At 35.8% G+C, this 24,592-nt stretch overlaps 1 protein-coding gene across 3 annotated transcripts in view; it reads left to right on the forward strand.

Moving 5' to 3' along the window:
* Positions 1-24,592, forward strand: part of GOLGA4 (golgin A4) — an 84,380-nt gene that overhangs the window by 12,223 nt on the left and 47,565 nt on the right. For 2 of the 3 annotated variants that reach the window (XM_072940987.1, XM_006200642.4), the window contains exons 3-10: positions 8,562-8,627; positions 12,507-12,821; positions 15,321-15,368; positions 16,726-16,782; positions 19,805-19,903; positions 20,432-20,561; positions 22,035-22,222; positions 22,509-22,592. In XM_072940987.1, coding sequence (XP_072797088.1) covers positions 8,562-8,627; positions 12,507-12,821; positions 15,321-15,368; positions 16,726-16,782; positions 19,805-19,903; positions 20,432-20,561; positions 22,035-22,222; positions 22,509-22,592 — 987 coding nt within the window. The remainder of the gene's footprint in view (positions 1-8,561; positions 8,628-12,506; positions 12,822-15,320; positions 15,369-16,725; positions 16,783-19,804; positions 19,904-20,431; positions 20,562-22,034; positions 22,223-22,508; positions 22,593-24,592) is intronic. The other variant, XM_072940988.1, reaches the window with a different exon arrangement.

A 24,592-nucleotide genomic window follows, 5' to 3' on the forward strand; every position in this document is an offset into this window, starting at 1 on the left:
TTCTCATTGCTACTCTATAGAAATAAAATTGGATTTTTGTAAATTATCCTGTAATCTTTCTGGACTCATTTATTAGTTCTAACAGTGCTTTAGTGCATTACTTAGTATTTTCTTTGTATGAGATCATGTCATCTGCAAATAGAGGTAGTTTTACATCTTCCCTTAACCTGGCTGCCTTTTATTACATTCCCTGGCCTAATTTCCCTGGCTAGACCTTCCAGTTGAACAGAAGTGGTGAGAGCAGACATACTTGTCTCCCTTTCCTGATTTTAGCGGGAAAGCATGAAGTATGATGCCAGCTGTGGGTGTTTAATAGATTCCCTTTGTCATGTTGAGGAAGTTCCCTTCCATTCCTAGTCTGTTGAATGTTCTTACCATGAAGCAGTGTTGAATTTTGTCAGATGCTTTCTCTGCATCTTGAGATTGGCAGTGGCTTTGTCCTTTACTCTCTTGATATGATGTTTTATATTAATTGGTTTTAGATGTTAAACCAACCCTGTATAGAATAAATTTCACTTGTTCCTGGTATGTGAATTTTATATTGCCAGATTTGATTTTCTAGTTTTTTTTTTTTTTTTGAGAGTTTTTGTGTCTGTATTCATAAGAGATGTTGGTCTGCAGTTTTATTTTTTTGTGTGTTGATATCTGGTTTTGTTGTCAGGAAAATATTGGCCTCATAAACTGCATTGAGAAGTATTACCTCATATTTGTTTGGAAGACTTTGAAGAAGAGTATTAATTCTTTAAATGTTTGGTAGAATTTACCAATGAAGCTATCTGATCCAGGGCTTTTCTTTGTGAGAAGTGTTTAATTACTGATTCAATCCTTTACTTTTTATAGTTTATTAACATTTTCTGTTTCTTCCTGAGTCAGTTTTGGTAATTGTGTCTTTCTAGGATTTCATCTATGTGATCCCACTTGTCCAGTTTATTGGCATAGAGTTGTTCATAGTATTGCCTTAGAATCCTTTTTATTTCTGTAAATGCAGTAGTAATTTTCCCTCCTTCATTCCTGATAATAGTAATATGCATCTTTTTTCTTTTATTTTTTTCTCTGTCAGTCAAACACAAGATTTGTTGATCTTTTTGAACCAACTTTTGGTTCCACTTTCTTGATGTGTGTGCTGAGCATTTTCAGAACTGGATCTTTGATGACTTATTTTTCTCAAGTCTTTGGTGCCCTAGGACTTAGCAAAAATTCTTTGAATCTGTATTGCTGTTTTCCTGATTTCCTGGTTTCCTGGCCTGGTATATGTTTGTTTTTTGTTTGTTTTTTACTATCTTTATATACCCTGTCTTTTTTATTGTGATTAGGGCTAGGGAAAGTTAAACACTTTGTCCTTTATTTTGCTGTCTTTTTTTGTTGTTGTTGTTTAAAGACAGTATATCTTTAACTTTATATATATTAGAAGTCTTCATGTAGACAAAACAATTAATTCATGTTCTTGGATTTGATCAAGATGATTTAACCATAGTCTACTGCATATTTCCTCTCCTGTTGTTGCTGAAGTGTTACATTCATGTATCTTCTGCTGAGTATATTATGTACTTCTTAAGGTATACATTATTGCAAATAAGAATGGAATGAATTTAATTGACTCAAAATAGTAAGTGTTGCTACTAACAACTATATATAAGTGTCTGGGAAGATAGAAACAGGACCTCTTCTCTTCAAGGCAGAGATACTAGAAGATACTAAACTTTTTAGGGTCCCTCTCCTAATAGGAGATACATTAATACATAGGAGACATATTGATTCATTGTATACAGTGGATGCTAGCTAGCAGGGCTGGCATTAGGACTTGATTTTCTCTTTGAACTTTGGTTGAGAAAGACTGGGAGGGTGTTCTGCTGCCAGAGTTTAAGTGCTGCAAGCCAGAGGCTAAAGTGGGGCTCTCTGCACTGGTGAAAGGAGGTCAAAAAAAGCTCTTCCCAGCTGCTGCCCAGAGCTCTCTGTGGCCTATTATGAGAAGCTGCTGTCTTTAGGGAGGCTTTGTGACCGAAAACCGAACCAAACCTCACAATGGCTTAGTGACTGGGCCTGTGATAACCCCTGTATTGCCTTAAGTCAGGGAAGCCAAACTGGAGCCCAGGAAATCAGATTGACTGGATAAAGAGGATTAAGCACAGAAGGAAGGAGAAAGGTAATATCTTCCTCAAAATGAGCCTGTAAATGAAAATGCCAAAAATAAATGCTAAGAAGACATACAATAAAAATAGGAATTGGGATATTAATTTATTCCAGCTGAAATTAAAAGGACAGTCTGGACAAGATTTGAACTGTCTTCAGTAAGAACTAAATAAAGTAATAATTTTCTTAAAAAGAACAGAAAATTGTGGGGGGAAAAACAGGCCAAAACAAAAATAGATTAAGTAGATATGAAAAAGAAGCAATTAGAAATCCTAGAAATGAAAAAACTTTTGATATAAAAATGTAAACCAGAATGAAACTCAGACTGGTCCCAGTTCGAGGGAAAATTGGGGACCTTGAAAAAAATACTGAGTAATCTCACCAAAAACACAGAGAGGTAGAGATAGATAGACAGACAGACAGACAGACAGACATCTGAGTAAGAGACATGGAAGATAGATTGAAAGCTTTCAACAGATGGCTGATAGGAGTTTTAGGTGCTCTTCATAAAATGTGTAGATACATGAAACTTTAATCAATGTTAGTTCAACTGATAGCTTCAATGAAGGACCACACGGAAGAGGTAAATTAAATTCTTAGCAGATTTGGATTAGAATTTGAACAGAGTTTGAAAGAGGCTGAGTTGAGACAGAATTTTATTGAGGATATTTGGAAACTGAATCTTGGGAAACTTTCACAGGCTTAAGAAGCAAATGACAAGGGCAACAAGTAGGGAGAAAGCTTCCCTAGGCTTTGAAATAGCTACTTTGCTTTTACTTGGGCTAGGGATGGCGTATAAATCATTGTTTGGCAGCACCTGGTTTTGAAATGTTTGGTCAACGTGTTTTTCTATACTGGGTATCAGCTTTTGTGTTTTTCTCTTAAAATTTCAAATATACTCTTTTGGGGGGGGTAATTAGATTTTTTTTTTAAGTTTTTTTATTTAAAAAAAATTTTTTTTAGTGGAGATACTGGGAACTGAACCCAGGACCTTGTGTATGCTAAGCACACTCTACCACTGAGCTATATCCTCACTCAAATACACTCTTAACTGTGAAATTTTAATTTATTTCCTTGTGTGAAATGAAGAGTGACTTCATTTCAAAAATTAACTTTGGAAGCCTAAGAGTGAATTTGTAAAGCATTTAACTTAAAGTAACATCCACTTATAAGATGGCCTTTCTGAATTCCCAGGAGAGTAAAATTTTCAGCAAGAGTGGAAACTTGGGTAGAATGATACCCTAGAGCCAAATAGGCATCTAGTTTATTTTAGTACGCTACCAATACTAAATTTTAGGATTTAGTATAAAATCAATTCTTGGATACTACCTCCATGGTAGCAGTTATTAACATAACCAAAAATACTTTAAAATTGTTTATCCTATCCATAAGATGGCTGCTAATAGGACCAGATGAAGAGTTAGTGAAGGCTTTAGTCAGAGCCCATAACTCTGGACTACTGAGATGAGAAGTCTAAATTGTTAAGCTTTTGCAGACATATATATTACAAATACATAATGTAGTAGAGTTGTATCAGAAAATAAATTAAATAGCATACATTAACTGCTAAGTTAATGTATCAAAAGGTTTGTTTTTGAAAGTTTTTATTTTAAAATAAGATTCATGGGAGATTACAAAATTTCTTTTTAGGGGAGCTCTGTGTACCATTTACCCAGTTTCTCCCAAAAGTAACATCTTGTAAAGTAACTATAGTACCCTATCAAAACATGGAAATTAACATCAGTAAACTCTGTGACATCCACAGACCTTGATCAGATTTCACCTGTTTTACATGCTGTGCACATGTGGAATTTTATGCAGTTTTATTACATGTGTATATTTGTGTAACCACCTCCATCAAAAAGTTCTTTTTAGTTATAATTTCTTATACATCTAATTCATGATAGTATTTTGGTGTGTAGTATATAGTTTCTGAAAGAAAATAGAAGCACAGAACACTATTTATCAAAAGAATCAATAAAATAGAATTTATCCTTAAAACTTACTGTAAATTTCAGTTTTAAAAGTTTCTTCTGTATGTATTGGAGAAAACTATACTGTACATAAGTACAACTAAATGACTAATTAAACTTTTATGTGTTTTATCCTCCCTATAAATTTCCGTGCTACCTTTTTGAATGTGTAAATATGATTGGCTTGCTATTTGTCATACTAAAGCTTTGTATTCTTTACCATGCATTGTTCTTATTGGTATAGACTCTTATACTGAATTGCCAGACATACTGTGTGCTGTGGTGCCTTTGCATATATCATTTGTATGCCGATAAGCAAGTTGTTTCAAGTTGGGTTTTGAGAACTCAAACAGTTCATCTCCCTTCCTGCCTGACCAGCAACTTACTATTTCTGTGGGTGGAGCGATGGTGGCGGCAGTGGTGGTAGCACAAGGCCTTTATGTGTTGTGTGTGGTGTGTGGCGAGAACACTTTGCAACGTGCCCTTATGATTTGTTTTTCATCATTTGTTTTATTTTTATACCTCTGCTTATTACATTGAATGAGACAGCTACTAGCCGGGATGATAGCAGAACCTGCTTTTCTCTCTGAGTATACTATCTTTGCTTTGGATTCCTCCAAGCAGCCTAAAACACAGACTGACAGTGTGGTGAGTCCTTCCACCGCTTTCTGCATTCCCTTTGTGGGGAAGTGAAGTAATTTGGTAATTCTAGAAGCAAATCTCATGTTGCTTGCCACTTACTATCTCTCAAAGCATCTTCAGTGCCCTTTTGCTAACCTTGCTCTTAAAAAAATCAGAGAGTAAATTGCTGAATTCTGATGGCTGTTGTGTTTTTTCGGTGGCTTTTTAACAGCAGCAAAATAACACTGTTTTCATTAATGTAGTGAGGAATACCTTCACTTCGTGTAAACTCTGTTTTCTCCCTAAGGAGTGTTTGCTCATTAACTGAAAAAAGTATGCATTGCTAGGAATCTGTTCTACTATTGGTAAGAGGCCAAGGATATTTTGCGATGTGACTCACATTTTTAGGGAAAAAAAAGTCCTTGTATGTAAATACATAATGAAACAACATTGCATAGGTAGGTGGAGTCTGCTATAACCAATAATTGCATCTTATTTTGGGAGTGTACCAGTTTTCTATGTATTAAATGTTTGAAAGGAAATAATTACCTCTTTATTTTTCAACTGACTAAATTCATACAATTTTGAGTCTTGTACATAATTTCATTTTGGGAAAATAGACTTTTTTCCCAAGGTATCTAAGTTCTTAATTTAGCAAATTAAAACTTAGAGATGTTTGATTGCCCAGTAAGGATACCTTTTGGTGCTAGAATGGACATTGACTGAACTGGGATTGAGGGTTTTTTAAACAGTGAGAATTGGTTTAATTTGTTAAGCAGCTGGTGTGGTGAAATTAGAACATTTCTGTTCTTATCCATGCAACCAGTAAAGATTTGGCCTGCATATGGCCAGTAGCAATCCTGTATTACATCCTAAACTTAGTTGTAGAAAAGAAAGCATCTCAGGGTTCTAGTGATGCCTTAGCTTGGATCTCAGGGATTGTGGTCTCTCCTTAGTTCTGGCTACAGGTAACACCTCACTATTTTCAAAACTGGTTTGAGAGGGAGATAGGAGTCCCCGTTAGAGATAACTTACCAACTTACTTTAAAAGTGTAAAATGATATTACATTTTATGTAGTAGTAATAGAAACTTAAAAAAAAAAAGAGAGAGAGTTTCTCCTAGGCCTACTTTCATGAGTACATAAAATAATTTGTATTGAATACCTATCTTGTTGTGAACAATACTAATAATTAAAAAATGGAGTCTTTAGAACTATTCAAAATAATTTAAGTAGGCTGAAAGTCTATGTTAATCTTATTTAAGTTTTGTTTTGTTCAGATAAAAAACATTTCTCACATAACAAAGGAAAACCATGGCATATCCTTTAATAGAATAAAAATTTAGTGAGAATCCAATTCATTACTTTATCTCACCAGCTGCTGACTTTTCCTCTAAAAATTGCTATATCCTTGAGTACTTAGCAGTCAAAAATGTTTGTTGAAAGATTGAACAAAATGTAACTGAAGACAAATCTGGCAGGAAACCTGTGTATGCTTTTAAATTAAATGTACTTTAGAAACTTTTTCCTATTATCTAAGAATTGCCTCCAGAAGAAAGTATTGGTGACTGTGGAGCGAGTTCTTTAGGCTTCTCTCTGGGGAAAGGCCTTGAAGTCTTCTCACACTGAAGGAAGTAACTGCATAAGGATTGAACAAGCAATTACTGAGCCTCTACTGCCAGTCAGGCAAAATGTAGAGTTCCTGCCCTCCCAGCATTTCTAGTTTAGTATGGAGACAAAGATGTCAACATACACTTAACAATTCAAAGGAATTAAGGCTTCATAGAAGAAAATACAGGCATAGGAAATTTGTTAGTCCTTCAGGCTAGCCTTGTGAAGCTTCACAAAATACAACGCATTTGAAAGTTGAAAGATGAGTAAGATTTTGTTGGGCAGGAGTAGAGAAGGCATCATAGGAAGTGACACATCTGTAATTTTGCTTCTAGAGATTCCTAACTTAAATTTACTTGGTAACAGAGGCCAATACTTTGCTTAGCTGTCCTGCATTTATTTAGATATGTAGTATAACAAATAAATTGAAATATAGATGCAGGGAGGGGAAGTTTTTAAATGGTGTGCTGTTTGTTTGGTAAGGTGATATTTCACACAATTGTAGAATAGCTTTTTTCATATGGACTACAGTCATGTGCCAAGTAACTTACTTAAAATAGAATATGGACTCTCTTGCCACTCTTCTTCCCAACCTTCATATTTTATGGAGCCTTTCTATTTCCTTTCTCCATAACGTAAGTGCCCATTACCGTTCAGTATACTGCCTGGCAGAGAGACTTGCTAGTTTCTATAAAGTATGTTTTTTATTTTATAGTTTGTAGCATAGGATATTTTTAGGGCTGGAAAGCACTGATTATGGTGCTACACAAATATAGGCCATGTGTACAACTTCTAATTCTTTGAACTGGCAGAGAACAGGAAGATAAAAGTTAGTGTCTATGTTCCCCCAACCTTTCTCCTCTCTGTAACTTTAAGGAAATATCTTGGACTGATAAATTTGATAACTCTTTGTATTAAAGCCAGAAGGTATTTAAACCTTTATTAGGGAAAAATTCAAGCATATTACAAAGTGAAAATAGTAATGATAGTGCTGTAAGATTTCTCTCCCCTCCTCCCAAATTCATTTCCCAGTGTCAATAATTAATAACTCATGGCCATCTTATTACCCCGCCCCGACTTCCCTAACCACACCATTTCCACCCTCCCACATATACAGCTACTCCCGCTATGCATCACCACTGGTTTATTTGAAAGAAATTTCAGAGATCTTATTTCATCTAAATATTTTGGTATATATTTCTAAAGATAAAGACTAAAAATATACAAACATAATACATTTATCACACCTAAAATTTGATAATTTCTTAGTATCAAATACCTAATGAGAGTTCAAAAATTTGAGAACACTTTTGCAAAACTGAGCACCTCCTCCACTTGTGTTTAAAAATAAGAAAAATCAAATATTTGACTTTCTTGGTAGAGTTGTGGAGCTGTAGAGTCACAGAGAAAATGTACTATTTAACTACCAAGTTACTGAAACATAGTGGCTAGTATTTGGTTGAATGCTTTTGTTTAGAACATGGAAGATATCTTATCATGAGCTACTGCTATAGCTCTAATTTTAGTTAGACATTTCGTGCATTATGAATGCAGGATAGAATTTTGGATCTCAGAATATCATCCATTGCCATGGAGTTCATCCCAGTATGATGTAATCAATAGAATGTTGCTTAATTTAGAATATTTGTCATACCAACAGAACAAAACAAAAAGCTTTCACATATGGAAGAAATTATTTTTAATTATAAGTTTTCCTGAAGATTTTCATTACAGTTTCATTTAGGACTCTGGCTTCAAATGAATGAGGCATTTCTGTTTCTTGTTACCAAGATATTTTTTAGGGCTTAGCCCAAATAACTTTAATTTGAATATTGCTTAATTATAGGGAACAGTTGACATTACTTTTTCCTGGATAGTTTTCTACTTGAATGAGTTTTGTTAATTGAATCCTTGATATTAATTTTGTTGTGGAGGAAAAAGCTGAGGACATTATAATGGGGAGAGGTGTGTGATTAGCTTGAAATAAGTTTTGCTACACACTAATCTTTGCTACTTAGTTATATATACTATAGCAAAATGAATTTTCTAAAATACTTACATACTAGCTTTGCCTTGCATGGAAACATTCTAATAAGTGAACAATTACTAATTTTGTTTAATAGATGAATGTATCTAACAGGTTTTGGTTCTCGGCCTTTGTTCTTAACAGTTTTAAAACTTTAGTTTTTTAGTTGCTTTTCTTTATGATGTTTCTTTGTTTTCTTAGAATGCGTCTGTCCAAGCCACGAAATCTCCCGACAGTGTTAATGGAAGTGAACCAACAACACCTCAGGTCTGTTATTAATGTTATTTGAAAAAATAGCAAGTCATTTCAGAGTGTTGGTCATTCTATATTGTTAGCATTTGACTTTACATTGCAACAGTGATGTCCAAACATTTGATACAATATGTATGGTAAATCCAGGTTCATTGATGGTTTCTTGGAAAAAGTTTTAAATGGAAGTAATATATGTATATATACCAGTCATATAAGATACCATTGTTACTCATTTGAATAACTAATGGCACTAAAGAGAAACTTTGGGAAAAAAAGACTTAACAAAACTTATAGTTGTAAAAGATTATGGAGGATATCATGTTGAAAGATGTTGAGTTACGTATTCTGGAAGGGGGATATGAAGGAAATGGGACTTCTTTTATTAAAGTTTGTTTTAATGCAAAAGATTTTACTACTAGAGAATTTAGTTTATCTTTGATTTTAAAAAGTTATTTGGAGAGTGGGGTCCATCTGACATTCCTTTGACTCCTTTCAAAAAAAAATTAATGAAAAAAGTCTTAATGATTGCAGTGTCTGAGATGAACATTTGTTTTCTCTGGCTTTAGTAACGATTATTATCATTAACCTGGCTATTCTCAACACTCCAGTGTAGGGCAGTAACATTTCTAATTCTGTGAACTTGGAGGATGAATGTAGGTAATTTATGAAGTAACTGACTTATGAACTAATTCACGTGGACTAAACATTCTGAAGTATTGTCTAGCTTTCCAGACTCCATGAACAGGTTACCTGTAAGCTGAGGTCCTCAGTCCTTTCAGGAGGCTGGCCAGATTCTGGGCATAGTCCGAGTACCTGGGCCTGCTGACTCTGGCCTGGAGCAGCGTCCCCAATTAATCCTAAGTCCTCTACAAAGATGTTGTTTTCTCTAAGTGCCTTGAGGCTTGAGGTAGGGGTAAAATACTGGGAGGCACCAGTCTAAATGGGACTGGACAGATCCAGTGATCCTGAAAGAATATTATTAAAGAACATTATTTAGAATGCCTATTTTCTTCCATTATAGAATAATCCAAAAAGTCTAAATACAGTTATGAATGCAAAAACTAGAATTAATGACAATCAGCTTTATAACCAAAGTCAAGAGAGATTTAAGTTTTAATTAAGGTGAAACATGAAGATGGATGATATTTAGGAAGTTAGCCCATTAAAGGTTTTGAACTTTGTTTTTAAAAATGCAAATATATCCCTAAAAAATAATAAAATTGTGTTTATTGAATATACTTTGTGTCAGGCATTGTTAAGCAATTTCTGTATATGATCTTATTTAATTCTCATAACAAGGAGACAGTTTCACTCAGAGTCTGTTTACCTTTAAATAATTCTCTGATAAGTGGGTTGCAGGTGGTTGTTAGCAAGTTAGGAACAGTGTATATCCCCGGAGAGGGCAGAATGCTTACTGTGGTTGGGCATCTTGAAAGCAGCAGGAGATCAGAGTTGACACCAACTCTGGCGAAAAGCAAGCCCAAGAGTTAATGAAGCACAGCTGCCTGAAACCCCCTTCCTGCTGGGCAAAACATCTGTAAATCAGTAGATTTTGACACACAGCATGATGATTGTGTCAGGGATGTCTTTAAAAAGACTTATCGTCCTTATTTAAGAAGGCAGAGAAGTGTAGTATATCTATTTCAGAAAAATTTGTAAACTTTTTAATTGTTTCTTACAGTACATAAAATACAGCCAATCAGAATGACTCTTCATTAATTCCCAAGGATTGAAGATAACTGACATTTTACCTAAGACAGATTTATAAACCTCAGATATTTGAAAATAAGTAGTATGTGCCACCATGTAATAGAGAAAAATATGTTCTGCAAAACAGGTGTATTTGAGCATTCGTCTTTATCTGAGAAGCTGTGAAATAGTTTTATTGGATCATAATTTTAGTGTTTTAGCAGTTTAGGATGAACTAGGATCTAATATTATGCTCTTACTGTAGAGATGAGGTGGTGGTATTATTATTTTTATCTTCCCCATTTCACGGGGGGGGGGTAAACAAGACTAGTGAGGTTAGGTAACTTGGTCAGGGTCATGAACATCATGGTGGAGCTCAGATTTGAACTCAGGCAGCCTTGCCTGGCAGCCCACAAGCTGAATCAGTACACTCAAACACCTTACTCCCAAGCAGAGTAGATGTGGCTGTTCCTTAGTTTATCAGCTTCTGCAAATGTGTGTCTTTGACATTGTTCATTAGCTTCTGGCTCACCTTAAAATAACAACTATTTCTGAGATTATTCAGACTTGCCTCACTTGTTTGTCCTGAGGCAGTTTTCAAGAAGATGGTCTGTATGAGCTGAAAGGCACTTTTTGCATGGGTCTGAAGTGGCTGGTAATGGAATATCAGTAAAGCAGTTCTTTAAGTTTTTGAGCATGAGGGTCCCTCCTCTCCCTTAAGACTTTCTCCATCCCATCCCAATATAAAGGTAAAACTTACACATTAAGGAAAAAATTGGAAAGTAGAGGAAAATATAAAAATGAAAATAAAATCACCTAAAAATCTTACCACTCAGACCTACTCATTGTTAACTTTTGGTGTTTGTCCTTAACAACCTGATTCTAAGGGTGTTTGTGAAAACATACATATAAATTGAAAAGTATATGTAATTACCTTAAATCAAAGTGAGTTCACAATATATGTATTATTTTACAACTGAATTTTCCCATTTAATAGTCTTGAACCTCCTTACATATATTGTAGTTTATTTAATTTTTTTTTTGGTAACCTCTAATGCTGAACATTGGATTGTTTCCAGTTTTTACTGCTATCAACATCCTGTGATAAATCTCTGTGCATATGAAGAAGGTGGGACAAACTGTCCCCTCTTAACCTCCCACCTTACCAAATACTATTATTAAATCTCTAAAACCTATGAGTAAAGTATGCTTGGTTTATACTAAAGAAAATCTTTTTGTTTTCTTGTAATCTTTTCCTACACATGACCTTAGTCTCCCCTGAACATTTCCTGGCATTGAGATCTTGCAGTGACCTTGTCACACTAATGAGAATGAGATTCTAGGAAACACCTCTTAAGTACTGACTGCTGTCACCTGAACAAAACAATGCAGCTTAGAACAGGTTATTGACTTATATCACTTTTCATTGTTATTGTTCAAAATAATGTATTATTATTCTAATTAATTAAGAGAACAGCTCTTGCTTATCACTGTTCGTAGTATCAGACTTACTGATGTGCGCAGAGGGACTCTAGCTCAGACTTTCTAACTGTCCTCTGTGATTTTTTAATGCTTATTCTTATTCCTGGTAGACAGAATGATTAAGTAGAGCAGAGTTGGGTATCACTAGTCAACTCTTCCTGGCATTCACTTGTTGAACAGAATGGGTTCACTGCGCATTACTCTCTGCCTGAGAAGAGTGGTCAGGAATCAGAGTCTCCATGAAGACTCCGGAGAAAGCACACTTGATTTCAGCCACATACTTCACACTTCACAGTATGTACCCACATTTGAGACACTGGGTGGATACTGGTGGTATAAATGGCCACTGCCTCCAAGGATCTTATTTTAGTGGACAAATCTTACAGCACGCCTGTGAGGTCAGCTGAGAAAGTATGGCTTCCTTCCTTTTTTACAGTTTTGCAAACTGAAGGGAAGTGACCTAGTGAAGGTCATTCCACTGCTCGGACAGACCTGGGACCTACACCCCAGTCCTCTGACTCCAGGTCCAGTGCATTTTCAGAGATAACCAAGTGTCTCTTGTTTTTCACAAAACAGTATATTTTGTAAAACGTCAGGAATATAAATTGAATGTGTTAGAGCTTTTACTAGATTATTACTGGTGATAGGGAATAACAATAATAAATTGTAAATATGTATAAGTGTGTATTTAAACCCACATGTTTCATTGTGTTTTGGTTGCAGTCAGCTGACACGCAGTCTTTTGCACAGAAGCTCCAACTCCGGGTGCCTTCGGTGGAGTCTTTGTTCCGGAGTCCAATAAAGGAATCTCTGTTCAGATCTTCTTCTAAAGAATCTTTGGTACGAACATCTTCTCGAGAGTCCCTGAATCGACTTGACCTGGACTCTTCTGCTGTCACCTTTGATCCGCCCTCTGACATGGAGAGTGAGACAGAAGACACACTAGGGAGTTTAGACAGTCTCAGCAAAGAGCAGTTGATCCAGTGGTTGCGGAGAATGGAACGGAGGTTGAATGGCTACAAAGGAAAATGTTCTGAGGTAGGAGAGTGACTTTTTTTGCCTGTATGAAAATTTCCTCCCCTTGTTCTCAAATTCGTATTACTGGATGGCTTTTACGCCTGTACTTGGCTGAACTGTCGATTCCCTAGCCACACCAGGTACTGCTGGTGGGTAGTCTGTGGCAATATCTATTTAAAGACTTTCAGTGGTACAGGGACCCTTTGTCAAGACTCTACTAAAATTTTGTCTGTAATCCGGTTCTCACATTCTGTGCCCCTCTCCTCTCCCAGCCCCTCTTCTCCAAGGCTGCTTGGACTAGTGCAGAGTCCATCATCTGTCCTCTCTAAGTGCTGTGGCTCCAAAATGACCTCTTCTGCCAAGCAGATTCCATTATTACTGACCCTTTTTACGTTTTAAATGGTCTGATTCTCTGACACATCTGGTTCACTCTCGTGCAAATGTTTAAAATTTGCCTCAAGGGAATCTTTTAACTGCAAACCCCCTTGAGCATGTTTGGTCTGGGAGGAGGGACGTGGTGCTGCGCCATCCCTCCTTTTGGTCCCTCAGGAACAAAGCACCTTCCTTTCGGGCTGAATTGTGGTAGTTCCCCTCCATGTTCTGTGCAGTTAAAGCACTTCTTCGTCAGGAATGCCTTTCTGGAGCAAATTGTCCGTGGCTTACTTTTTTTTTTAATAATATGTACTATTTTATTGTCTTAACAGTTTATAAATCAGCATTAGAGTTAATTTTAATTAATAATTAAGTTCAGGGATAGTGAATAAAGTTAGTCATAATTTCTATTTCTAGTTATGGCTAAAATATGGGGAGTTTTACCCTGCAGCCAAGAACAACAAAAAACCCCTAAATGAAATATTTAAAATATCTTCTTACAACTCTAAAGTGCTGACAAAATAGGGAGGAATTACTAGGCTAAAACCTGTCAGATGGCTGGAACCCAGAGTTGTAAACAGGGCATTAAAGCCATGTATTCATGAGGCATTTGCAGCATCAGGCAACTTTCTCCTTTAAATTTTTTTTTAAATTTTAATTTTTTGTTTCTATCAAAGTTAATAATGGTCCTGAATTTGTTTGTTTAGATTTATATTATTTTCACTAACTTACCCATGGCTTTTAAGTTGGGAGCTGGGGCAGCAGTATAGTTAGTATTTAAGTGTACAAGACACCATGCATTTTATATTTATGGTGCCATTTAATTTTGTGCCATCTCTGTAAGGTAGATATTCATTAGCTCTATTTTGTAGAATAAGATTAAAGACTTACAGAGACTTAATCATACAGATTACATAACTTGCTTATAGTCACATAGGTAGCATTTGACAGACTCTGTATTTAATTCTATGTCTTTCTGGTTGTTTTCACTATTCTGTACTACCTCAGGTAAAGTCGACTTATTAGGGATGAAGAGAGCCCATAGTCTTTGTCTCTGCCTTTCCTTGCTGCTGTGGGTACCTAGGATGGTAGTGCTGTGAGTGATGTCTGATTACTGTGTTACTCTTCCATTTACTCCCCATTTTGAGTACCATTTTCCTGTCTGGTCTTAAGGTAGTCAGAAGGGGAGGATCCTGGCCTTAGGCACAATTTTGGTGTTTCAATTCTTCATCTCTGGACTCACCTTCCATTGCTGCCTGCCTCTTGACTCAGGACATTAGCAGACAAATTCAGGGGCACACAGCAGCCTTCCAAGGAAAATGGCAAGGCTCCGAATAGGGGAGTGCCTCTCCTAAAGCTGCAGACTGTCTCTGCAGAGCCCACCAGCACTTCTAAAGTGGGTCCATATAATTCGTTGGAGCCATGTGCTTAGCCTTCTGATGAGTGATGCTATATAATTTACAGGTTTAAGAAGATTTATTAGTCTGTAATTTCATCAAGTTTTGCTTGAATGTTTAAAGATCCTATTTAGATTAAATGGTTAAACATCTCTTTAGGACCTGAAATACCAGTTTTCCTCTGTTGGCTATGAGTTCCTTTTTACAGAGCCATAGTCACAGGTCCTAAAATCAGAGGAACTTTTAGAGATCAGTTATGTGGTCTATCATAGCCCAAAGCAGGAGATCACTGGAGAGCTTGTTAAAACACACGTTACTGTTTCTCCATCCTCCCTCCCTTTCCTTGGGCGGGGCCCAAGAATTTCTGCTACTAGCAGGCTTCTAGGTGGTGCTGTTACTGATGGTACTGATCTGTGACTACGGGTTGAGTAGCCTTTAGGCAAGTTGGCTGTAATCCGCACCTATGAATTAGGTACTGAAATTTAAAGAGGTATGTGTTTAAAGTAAAATCAAATGGAGATTTAATATCTTTATTTATTGAGTCAAATTACATTTTTGTTTTTTAGAAATGAATTTCCTATGTTATTTAGTTTCAACTGCATATGCATCTATTTAGGTTGAATTGTCTATAAAAGGATTCTTTTGATTTATTTTCAGACTTTCATAATGAGATGTTTTAGCAGAATTTAGGATAATTAATTGCATTTATATAGGAATGACTGATACTATTAATGGCTTTTCTTTATTTTAGCTTGTTACAGCTTATCAAACTCTTCAGAGAGAGAAGAAAAAACTGCAAGTAAGTGACTTGTTGGCTGTTATATTGATTCGTACGTAATTATAAAATTAGAAAAGATCTTACAACAAGACAGTTCTAACCCTCACTTTTAATAATTCTTCTCATGACCAAGATATTTAACCTGTTTTACTACTGAGGATTTTGATAAAGAGAATGAGTGAGAAATTGTAGAGATTTTACCTATGGTAGGGATGGGCCTTCTTGAGTTTTGGATCCCTGCAGTGTTTAAGAGGTTTGGATTTCAGGCATGTTTGCCTTTTTCAAGCATGTTTCCTGGTTTCTCAGTCTGCAGGTTGCATGTTCGAAGCTTTCCCTTACCTATAGACATCTCTATTTCTTATCATTATATCAGGGTCTAAAAACAAGCATCCTCTTTCCTGTTTCCTGAGGCTGCTGCTTGTAAAGCTCTTGATTAAGTGTGTGGAGAGAAGAAATTAGTATAGCTCTTCTTCTCTATGTCATCCTGTTCGTGGCTGAAAGTTTCCCAACAGGTATCCCAGTTGATAATTCACATGTCAGAACTAAGGGGGAAGATCCATTCCAGTTCAGATGGTGCTGTGTTATTTATAAAATGCAGATAGTCTTTATTTTTGCAGTGAAAGTTATTTAAAACCATTTAGCGTCTTATCCCATTTAAAGACACTAAATATATAACCAAAAAGTTATTTGTAAAATGAGTTTTGGTAAAGTTAATTTCCCCATGTATATTATTTTAAAATATTTAATCTGCCATAAATATTAGTCTCCAATAAGTCCACATTAAATTTTCTGGTTTTGGTCTGGAATATGATCAGTTAAGAATAATGGTAACACCAGTTAGTGCTGATTTAGTGTTCTAATTGTCCATAGCAAGTGTGAAAATTAGATTATTACAAATAGACTTTGTAGTTTGATATTTTCTTTTTATAAAAAAATTTTTATTAACTTATTTTTTATGGAGGTACTGGGGTTTGAACCCAGGACCTCATGCATGCTAAGCATGCAGTCTTCCACTGAGCTATTCCCCCCATCCACCCCAATATTTTCTTAAATGTGTGGTTTGTAGAATTACAGGGGACAGTTCTGACTTCATCCATTGTATTGTTAATATTCCATAAATACATTCTCAAAAGATCGTCTTATTCCTAAGTTCTGTGGGTGCCTTGCTTGTGTTTCTATGAATTTGTCTATAGATTTTTATTTCTAGATGTACATAATTCTACCACTAAGTGGCAGTGGAGAGTTGTGGTTGCATAGTTCCAAAAGTAAAGGGTGTTGGTAATAAAATTCAGTGATTTGTGATCTTTTTTACTTGTTTTTCCCTACTATGTCATGTAGTTGTTTGAACCAGCTTTTTTTTTTTTCTTTTAAATTAAAGGGTATATTAAGTCAGAGTCAGGATAAAGCACTTCGGAGGATTGGAGAGTTAAGAGAGGTAAGTTGTGACTAGTACCTTGAGATCTAGATCTCTCATATTTATCAGAACTACTGTATGTATTCAGATAGTTTCACATGCACTACTTTAGTTACAGTGAAAACTAACCAGCCCAGCCAATAAGACCAGAGATAAGTTCTTAGGGGTCTTATTTGTGTGGTTTCCCTAAGATACATGTTGTTGCTGACACTATAGGCAGACCTCGTTTTATTGCACTTCACTTTATTGTGCTTCGCAGATCCTGTTTTTTACAAATTGAAGGTTTGTGGCAATCCTGCATTGTCAGATGATGGTTAGTATCTTTTAGCAGAAAGTATTTCTAAATCAAGATAAACACATTGTTTTATATATAATGCTTTTGCACACTTAATATACTATAGTGTAAACATAACTTTTGTATGCACTAGGAAACCAAAAAATTTGTGTGACTTGATATATGCAATAATGCAATACTTACTTTACTGTGTTACTCTGGAACTGAATCCACAATATGTCCAAAGTATGCCTGTAATGACATAAGAATGTCTTATTTAGCAATATAATATCATTTGCCTGCGTGAACAGTCAGTGACAACTTCTAAGGCTAACCTGTCCCTTCCGTTAGGTATTTCAGGCTTCTTTTTTTTTTTTCTTAACCAAAAATCTTTTTGGTGAAGTAAAATAAAGATTATGTTCACTGTAATTTGGGGAGGGGGAGATAATTTTTAAAGTGAAGTATCACAATCCAGGCAAATATTAATCATTTGAAATCATGCTTTTCTAATTTCTATTTCTGTCCTGTCTTGAGGAGGATGGAGAATATTGGCTTCAATTGGTTAGGGGATAGCATTCTGTATCTCTGCTATATGTCACTTATCATGAACATTTAAAAATCTTTTAATTGTAAAATGTAACAGATACAGAAAACCGTGCCCAAGAAATAAATAGCTTACATATGAACACTGTTGTAACTACCACCAAGGTCAAGAAATAGAATGTTGCTAGCCGTCCTAAGAGGCCCTCTGTGCTTCCCAACCCAATCATAGCACCTTCCTTTCTCCAAAGGTAGCTACTATCCTAACTTTTTATTGTATTTTCATGTGTCTCTTTAAGGTTTTATCACCTAAGTTTATACCCCTAGACGCTACACTCTTGCCCATGTAAAAAAAATTTTTTTTGACATATCTTGTATGTCTCTTTAACTATACACACCTGCATTCCTTTCTTTTCCTTGCAGTTCTGATGATAAATTAGAAGATTCAGAGTTACTCATTTACCTTATCCCAACATTATAAACACAGCAGACTTGGAACAACAATGCCAACACTACCACCATCAATTATGACGACTGAAATTAAGAGATTTTCATATGCTATTCCAGTTCTTTCACCATTTAAACAATTCTTTTGCATACCTGTACTGTTAGATCATAAGCCATTACATACATATTCTTTCTCTCTTAACCCTTGCAGTGTATTTGTTCTACAGGTATATTTAACGTTCACCAAAAAGAGAAGATGCCCTAGCTATTACTCTCTCACTTCCTCCAGCCTGTCCACTGCACGCCCCCAGCCCCCAGGCAGACCTTTCTGAGTACTAGCACTTCCATGATGTGTCTTAGAAGTCACACTGGAAATGTGGAGTCTTGGGCTGACTAGGAGTTCAGATTTTGTTTCTTCTCACTCACTTTATATTACTAGCAAGGAGGTGCTTTTAAAACTTTGTTGAGGGACAAATAATATAACACTTTCACCCAAAAGGTTTTTCTAAGTTAAAGGTGTTTGATACATTCCACTCATCAGAATTTCTCTTTGAGGAGTAATCAGAAAGATCTTAAAAAACTTATACATAAAAATGTTAATCCCAAGGTTTGCCCGAATTTGCAAACAGTCTAAATGGCCAAGAAAAGGACAATTATTGAATTGGTTGTTATATTTAATTATATTATAGAGCCATTTATTATTATGCTAAAAAGTTCAAATAGTATAGATTTACACTGGAGGTCAGTTTCCTAGATATAAAGGTGGATGAGACAAAATCCTCAATCTAATGGAGCTTATTTTCTGATGGGTCTCTAAGAACAAATCTAATCCGTGTTGCATGTGACACCACTTCCAAACTCTGAAGCCAGGCAGAATCAAACCCTCATTTTTCTCCCAGCAAACCTAATCTTATCCCCTACTATCCCCATCTCAGGAAATGACACCACCATTTACTGTCTGTCAAGCCAGAAAACCTGGGATCAATTTTGACTTCTCTTTTCCTCCATGTCCAATATACATACACACATATATATGTAGCACACTGTCAGGTAGTAAACAGTTCTATTAGGAAAAATAAAGCAAGCGTAAAGGAATAAAGGTTGAGTGAGGCCTTTAGAGAATGTGGTCACAGACTGGCTACTCTTTAAAGCGTGGGTTATAGGGGATAAGACTGGAAGTGAGAGCTAATTAACAGACTCTTGCCACTGGAGTGGTGGTAGGGATGGACATGGTGAGAAATGGCCAGGTTTTCTGGAACTTTATAGGGTTTGCTGATGATTGGACATGGAGAAAAAGAGAGGAGTCAGAATTGACCCCTAAGGAAAGCAGCATTTTAAGTAATTTCAGGCAGTTAAAATTTCACTGTTTGGTCATCAGCTTGGTCAACCTTTTTAATTTTGTAGATGAGGAAGCTTCTGATTTTGACTGTTGTTTTGGGAGGAGGCAGGCTCTGTTGATTATACATTTAGTATAGAACAATTTCATTTTAATTTAAGTGAATAAAAGATAGCACAAGTAGTAAGATGTCTTAAATAAAGTTGGATAAAATTCTACCTTTATCTTAAGTAATTTTTTTGATCTTCTCTACATTTTTAAAAACTCAATTTAGCAATCAGTAGCTCTAAAAATATATTTTCTCTTCTTGTATTTCCACACTCTTTAAGGAGCAGAATTATTTGTTGGGGTAAATACTAATATTTTAAATGCTGACGGTTCTCTTATTATTGTTGCTGATACTCTGAGTAATGCTGAAAAATTCCTGTGAATCCTTTATGTTTTAGGAGCTCCAAATGGACCAGCAAGCAAAAAAACATCTCCAAGAAGAATTTGATGCATCTCTGGAGGAAAAAGATCAGTATATCAGTGTTCTCCAGACTCAGGTAAAGATTAAAAGAAAAAGTGTGGAATTTTTGGGTTAAGAAAAATAAAGGGTTTTTGATGGGATATCTGATAGGTTCCAGATGCTGGAAAAAAAAAAAAAGGCCTGTCTTTAAAACTCTTTGTTTTTCCTCAGTTAATTTTAAGGATACTTTTATTTGTATTTTTATTTTGGGGGAGGCAATTACGTTGATTGATTTACTATTAATGGAAGTATGGAGGTACTGGGAATTGAGCCTAGGACCTCATGTATGCCAGGCATGCACTCTACCACTGGGCTACACCGTTTTCCCTTATTTTTAAGGATAATTTTTTATTTAGCGTATCTTCTGGCTAAGATATCATTGAAAATAACAAATATCAAAGTCAGCTACATTGGTAGTAAGTCTTTTATTTTGTTTTCGTCCCCCCATTGTAGCAAAAAGAATATCCTTTACTCTGCCCCTTCTCTGTCTTAAAGAAAGTACTATTGTCATACTTCCTCTTGTTTTTTTTTCTTATGAAATTTTTGTTTGTTTGTTTGTTTTTAGGTTTCTTTGCTGAAACAGCGGTTACAAAATGGCCCGATGAGTGCTGATTTACTGAAACCCCTCCCTCAGGTGGAGCCACAGGCTGAAGGCGTCAGTAAAGAGAACATAGATAGCGATGTAGAGGCAGGAGGTAAGCTTCAACTTGTGAAGAGGTTAATCTAAAAACTAGAGGAGGATGTTGAGAGATTCTGGGGCATGAGCTAATAGACCTGGGCTGAGATAGGAGTAAAGTGTCCTTGACCCTAACATTTCCAGAAAGATGTGTTAAAAAAAACAAAATTCAACTGAGTCAATTTTAAAGATCGTATTGGCTTAATTTGATGATTCACGAATTGGGCAGCAACCCATCCAGCAGAGAGAAAGGAGCTCCCAGGAGCTGTACAAAATGAAAGCATTTATATTTTGTATAGGCAGAAGGGAGTGGGACAGGGAAGTTACACTAGCAAAGAAAGAGTGGATTGCTTGTGCGAGGTCCCTTTCCTTTAGGGGGTGACAGGGGCCTGTCAGGCAGATTATCTCTATGGTGTTGATTTTTGATTGAGTTGTTTAAGATTCCATTTCTGGGAGTGGCCAAAACTGTAATTAAGTCTCAGTTTGGTGACGTGAGGCTTAGTGTAAACTTCATTTTGGGCCTGTTACCTAGTTTTTTAGCACATGCAAGAGTTTTTGTTGTTTTTTTGGCTGTCTGTTTTTTGTCATTGAGGAGAAAGTAACTATGTAATTGTTTTAAGACTTGAAAGTCTGTAAGTAGCACTGCATGTTCATTATAATTGAAATTCATTATATTATACTGTTTCATTGATAGCAGTAGCTAGATTTCATATAAATGAGTCAGTTGTGCTCAAGAGTAAGGAATAAGCAATTTTTCATTGTTTGGCTATTTTAGTGCTTAAGTAATATTGCTTACATGTGTCTACATTTAAAGATGCCGATATTGTCCCTATTAATTGCTTTCTAATTGAAAAAGAAGGAATAGTTTTGTTTTGTTTTAAAATCTAATTACAGCTCTCCCTACTCTTTGAGGCTTTGAGGTACCTAAAAATTCCCACTTTTTCTTTGCTAGCTTTCTCTCAAAGAGATTTGTAATAAACTTTTGGTTCTGCCAGCATCAGAGTAAGATGTTGTGCAGCTGTCTGTCTGAGCAACCAACCTGTAAGGAGTCCTGAAATACCCTTGGGCAATTTCATGAATGTAAGGAGATGGAGAAAGCTGTATTTACCAGAACTCTCAAGAAGAGATCAGAAAGCGTTGGAAGGAATACTTTATTAATCCTTTTAGAATAGGAGCTAAGACACAGGAGGCTCTTTTGAATAGCAAACTGTCTTCCAAGAAGGGCAGATTCAGTTAACGTTAGTTACTATTGAGTGTTGAGTGCATTTGGAATGGGGTTGAACCACAGAAAGAGGTGAATGTGCTACTCAGCTTCTTCAGCTACGGAGTACAAATAGTGATGGCGTAGACGTTTACAAGGGTGCCCAGTCTGGCTCAGCACGGTGCCGGGGTAAGAATACACTCCTGTGCTCTAACAGAGGAACTGCTCCCAGGGAGCCCTTACTGACTGCCTTACTGACTGCCCCTGCTTATGCTGCTTTATTGTCAATAGTGGGAGATGGAACTTCTGCTAAAACACTGGAAGTACTTCAGCAAAGAGTTAAGCGTCAAGAGAATCTACTGCAGCGCTGTAAGGAAACAATTCGGTCGCATAAGGAAAAGTGTATGCTATTAACCAGTGAAAAAGAGGCACTACAAGAACAACTAGATGAAAGACTTCAGGAACTAGAAAAGATGAAGGTAAAAGAGCAAATGAGTGTGATTGAACGCAGCCCTCTAAGCTAGATCCATCGGCCCCAGCGTGGCCTGCTCCTCCTCTGGAAAGCCTTCCCCCTTCCTCCATAGACAGCATGGAGAGGGCCCCCTAGTGCCCTGGGCTTCAAGGCATTACCATCCTTTTGAGACATCCTGTGTACTTTTCTCCTACTAGACTTGTAGGAGTATCCAAATTAGATAAAATGTTTAGAGTTCTCATATGAGGAGAAGCTTTATTAGAGATGGAAATGAATTTTTAAAATTTTTTTAGGAGCTTCATATGGCTGAGAAGACTAAACTTATCACTCAGTTGCGTGATGCAAAGAACTTAATTGAACAGCTTGAACAAGATAAGGTAAAACAACAAAACTTATGATACTAAAATTTGTCAAGGGGCCCCAAAATTCATTTTTGGAAGCAATTGGAAGCATTCAGACTTCTGCTTTCCAAAATTATTACAGCTGCTTCCATAAAAAATCTTTTTGTTTTAATTTCTAGATTTATATAACTGTTAGCATTAGTTTCATATCATGTAAAGCTGAATCTCTGTGGTTTCTTGATCCCAGTCAGCATTTTGATTTTAGATTAGAATATTGTTGCAAAGGAAATCTGTATATAGTACCTAATTACTTTGTAGAGAAAAATTAAATTATTTACAGTTAAGGAATTACTAAATGTGAATATAAGTGTTGTCTTTCAAGTATAATGGAAACAGATTAATCTCTCAGATAAATTGCCTAAAAAGTAAAGAAGTAGTAACGTATACATTAGCATAAACAGTCATTTCTGCAAATAAACTTTAGAATGTGTAGGTGAGATTGGCAGTTTACAGTTGAAACAACAGTTTTAGGTATGGCAGCAAAAACAACTGAAAAATTCATGGGCAGACAGTCTTGCAGCGCCAAGGGTGTGGGTCCTTTATTGTAAGCAGCATCCAGTTAGTTCCGCACCATCCACCATTTTCTTTAATATGGTGCTTTATAGTTACAGTATTTTAAGTAGCTGTGTAATTAAGACCATTTCAGAGCTGTTCTGCTATTGAAATGTATTGGCAGTCTTTTCATTCTATAATATCATTTTGCTTGGTTCTACTCCATAAGCATCATGAAGGTCCTCTTAAAAAAAAACAACTTTTTATTATGAAAAACTTAAAACGTTTACAGAAGTACAAAGATTAATAAAATGAATTCCTGTGACCCCATCACCTAGCTTCAATAGTTAACATCTCATGGCTAATTTTGTTTTATCTATACCTTCCTAACCCCGTTATCCTCAACCCAAGATTGTTTGAGAGCACACCTAAGAAATCTCATCATTTCTACCTACCATAAGTATTTTAATGTATTTTTAAAATAAAAGGCTCTTTTTTTTTATAAAATTAGAACCGCATTATCGTGATCACATTTAGATATTTAATAGTAATTCCTTAATACAATCAACTATCTGAATAGTTTTAGATTTTCCCTTTTACCTGATGCATTTTTTTCACCCATTTTTATGAATCAGGATCCAAATGAGGTTCTTTCATTGCAATTGGTTGATATGACTCTTAAGGCTTCTTTTAATCTATAGGTTCCACTGCTGTCTTTTTCTGTCTCTTTCTTTCTTTTTTCCATTGTGATTCGGTTTTTGAAGAAACTGAAGGCCCACAATTTTGTTTTGAAATTTTGTATGATAATGACCCGCTTACCTGGTTTTTAATCTGTTCATTAATATTAGCCATCTGGAAGAGTCATACCCTAAAGTAAGGGTTGACAAACCCTGGAAGTAAGGTAATAATCTTCTTAATATCGTAAAATAGCTGCGATAAAATCTTATTTTTCAAGAGACAAGTCGAACCACCCCATTTTTTGTTAGTTGTAAATGACTGATTTAATATATATTTGATTATATTTTCCCCCTAGCAACCTTCATTTCTTGTGTAGATTATCCAGAGAGTGGGAAGACAGTAGTAATTAGCAAATTGGAAGAATGAGCTTGCCTTACAGTAGTAAGGAATGGTGTTGGGACCAGAGACTGTCACAAGAGGAAAGAAAAAACCAGGTAGATCTGTATCACAGTCTTGGTCCATCCAGTGTGGCAGCAATAACCTTATGCTCTCAGCAGCCTCTGAGGCTTTTGCCATGTTACAGAACAGTGTAATAAGTGTGGTTCATGACTGCTTCTGAGCCAAGTATAAAAGGCTGAATTTATATAGTAGGAACATAAACTGTTTACTAAGATGGGGAAAATTATAGCAAATATTTATGGAAAGATTATAAATCTTCTAACTGAAATGTTTTTAGTAATTGAAAGATTAATCTTACTATTAAAATAATTTTTTTTATCAAAAATACCCTGATATGCTAGGTAGCT

This window comes from Vicugna pacos, chromosome 17 (genome assembly GCF_048564905.1).
Source record: "Vicugna pacos chromosome 17, VicPac4, whole genome shotgun sequence".
Lineage (NCBI taxonomy): Eukaryota > Metazoa > Chordata > Mammalia > Artiodactyla > Camelidae > Vicugna > Vicugna pacos.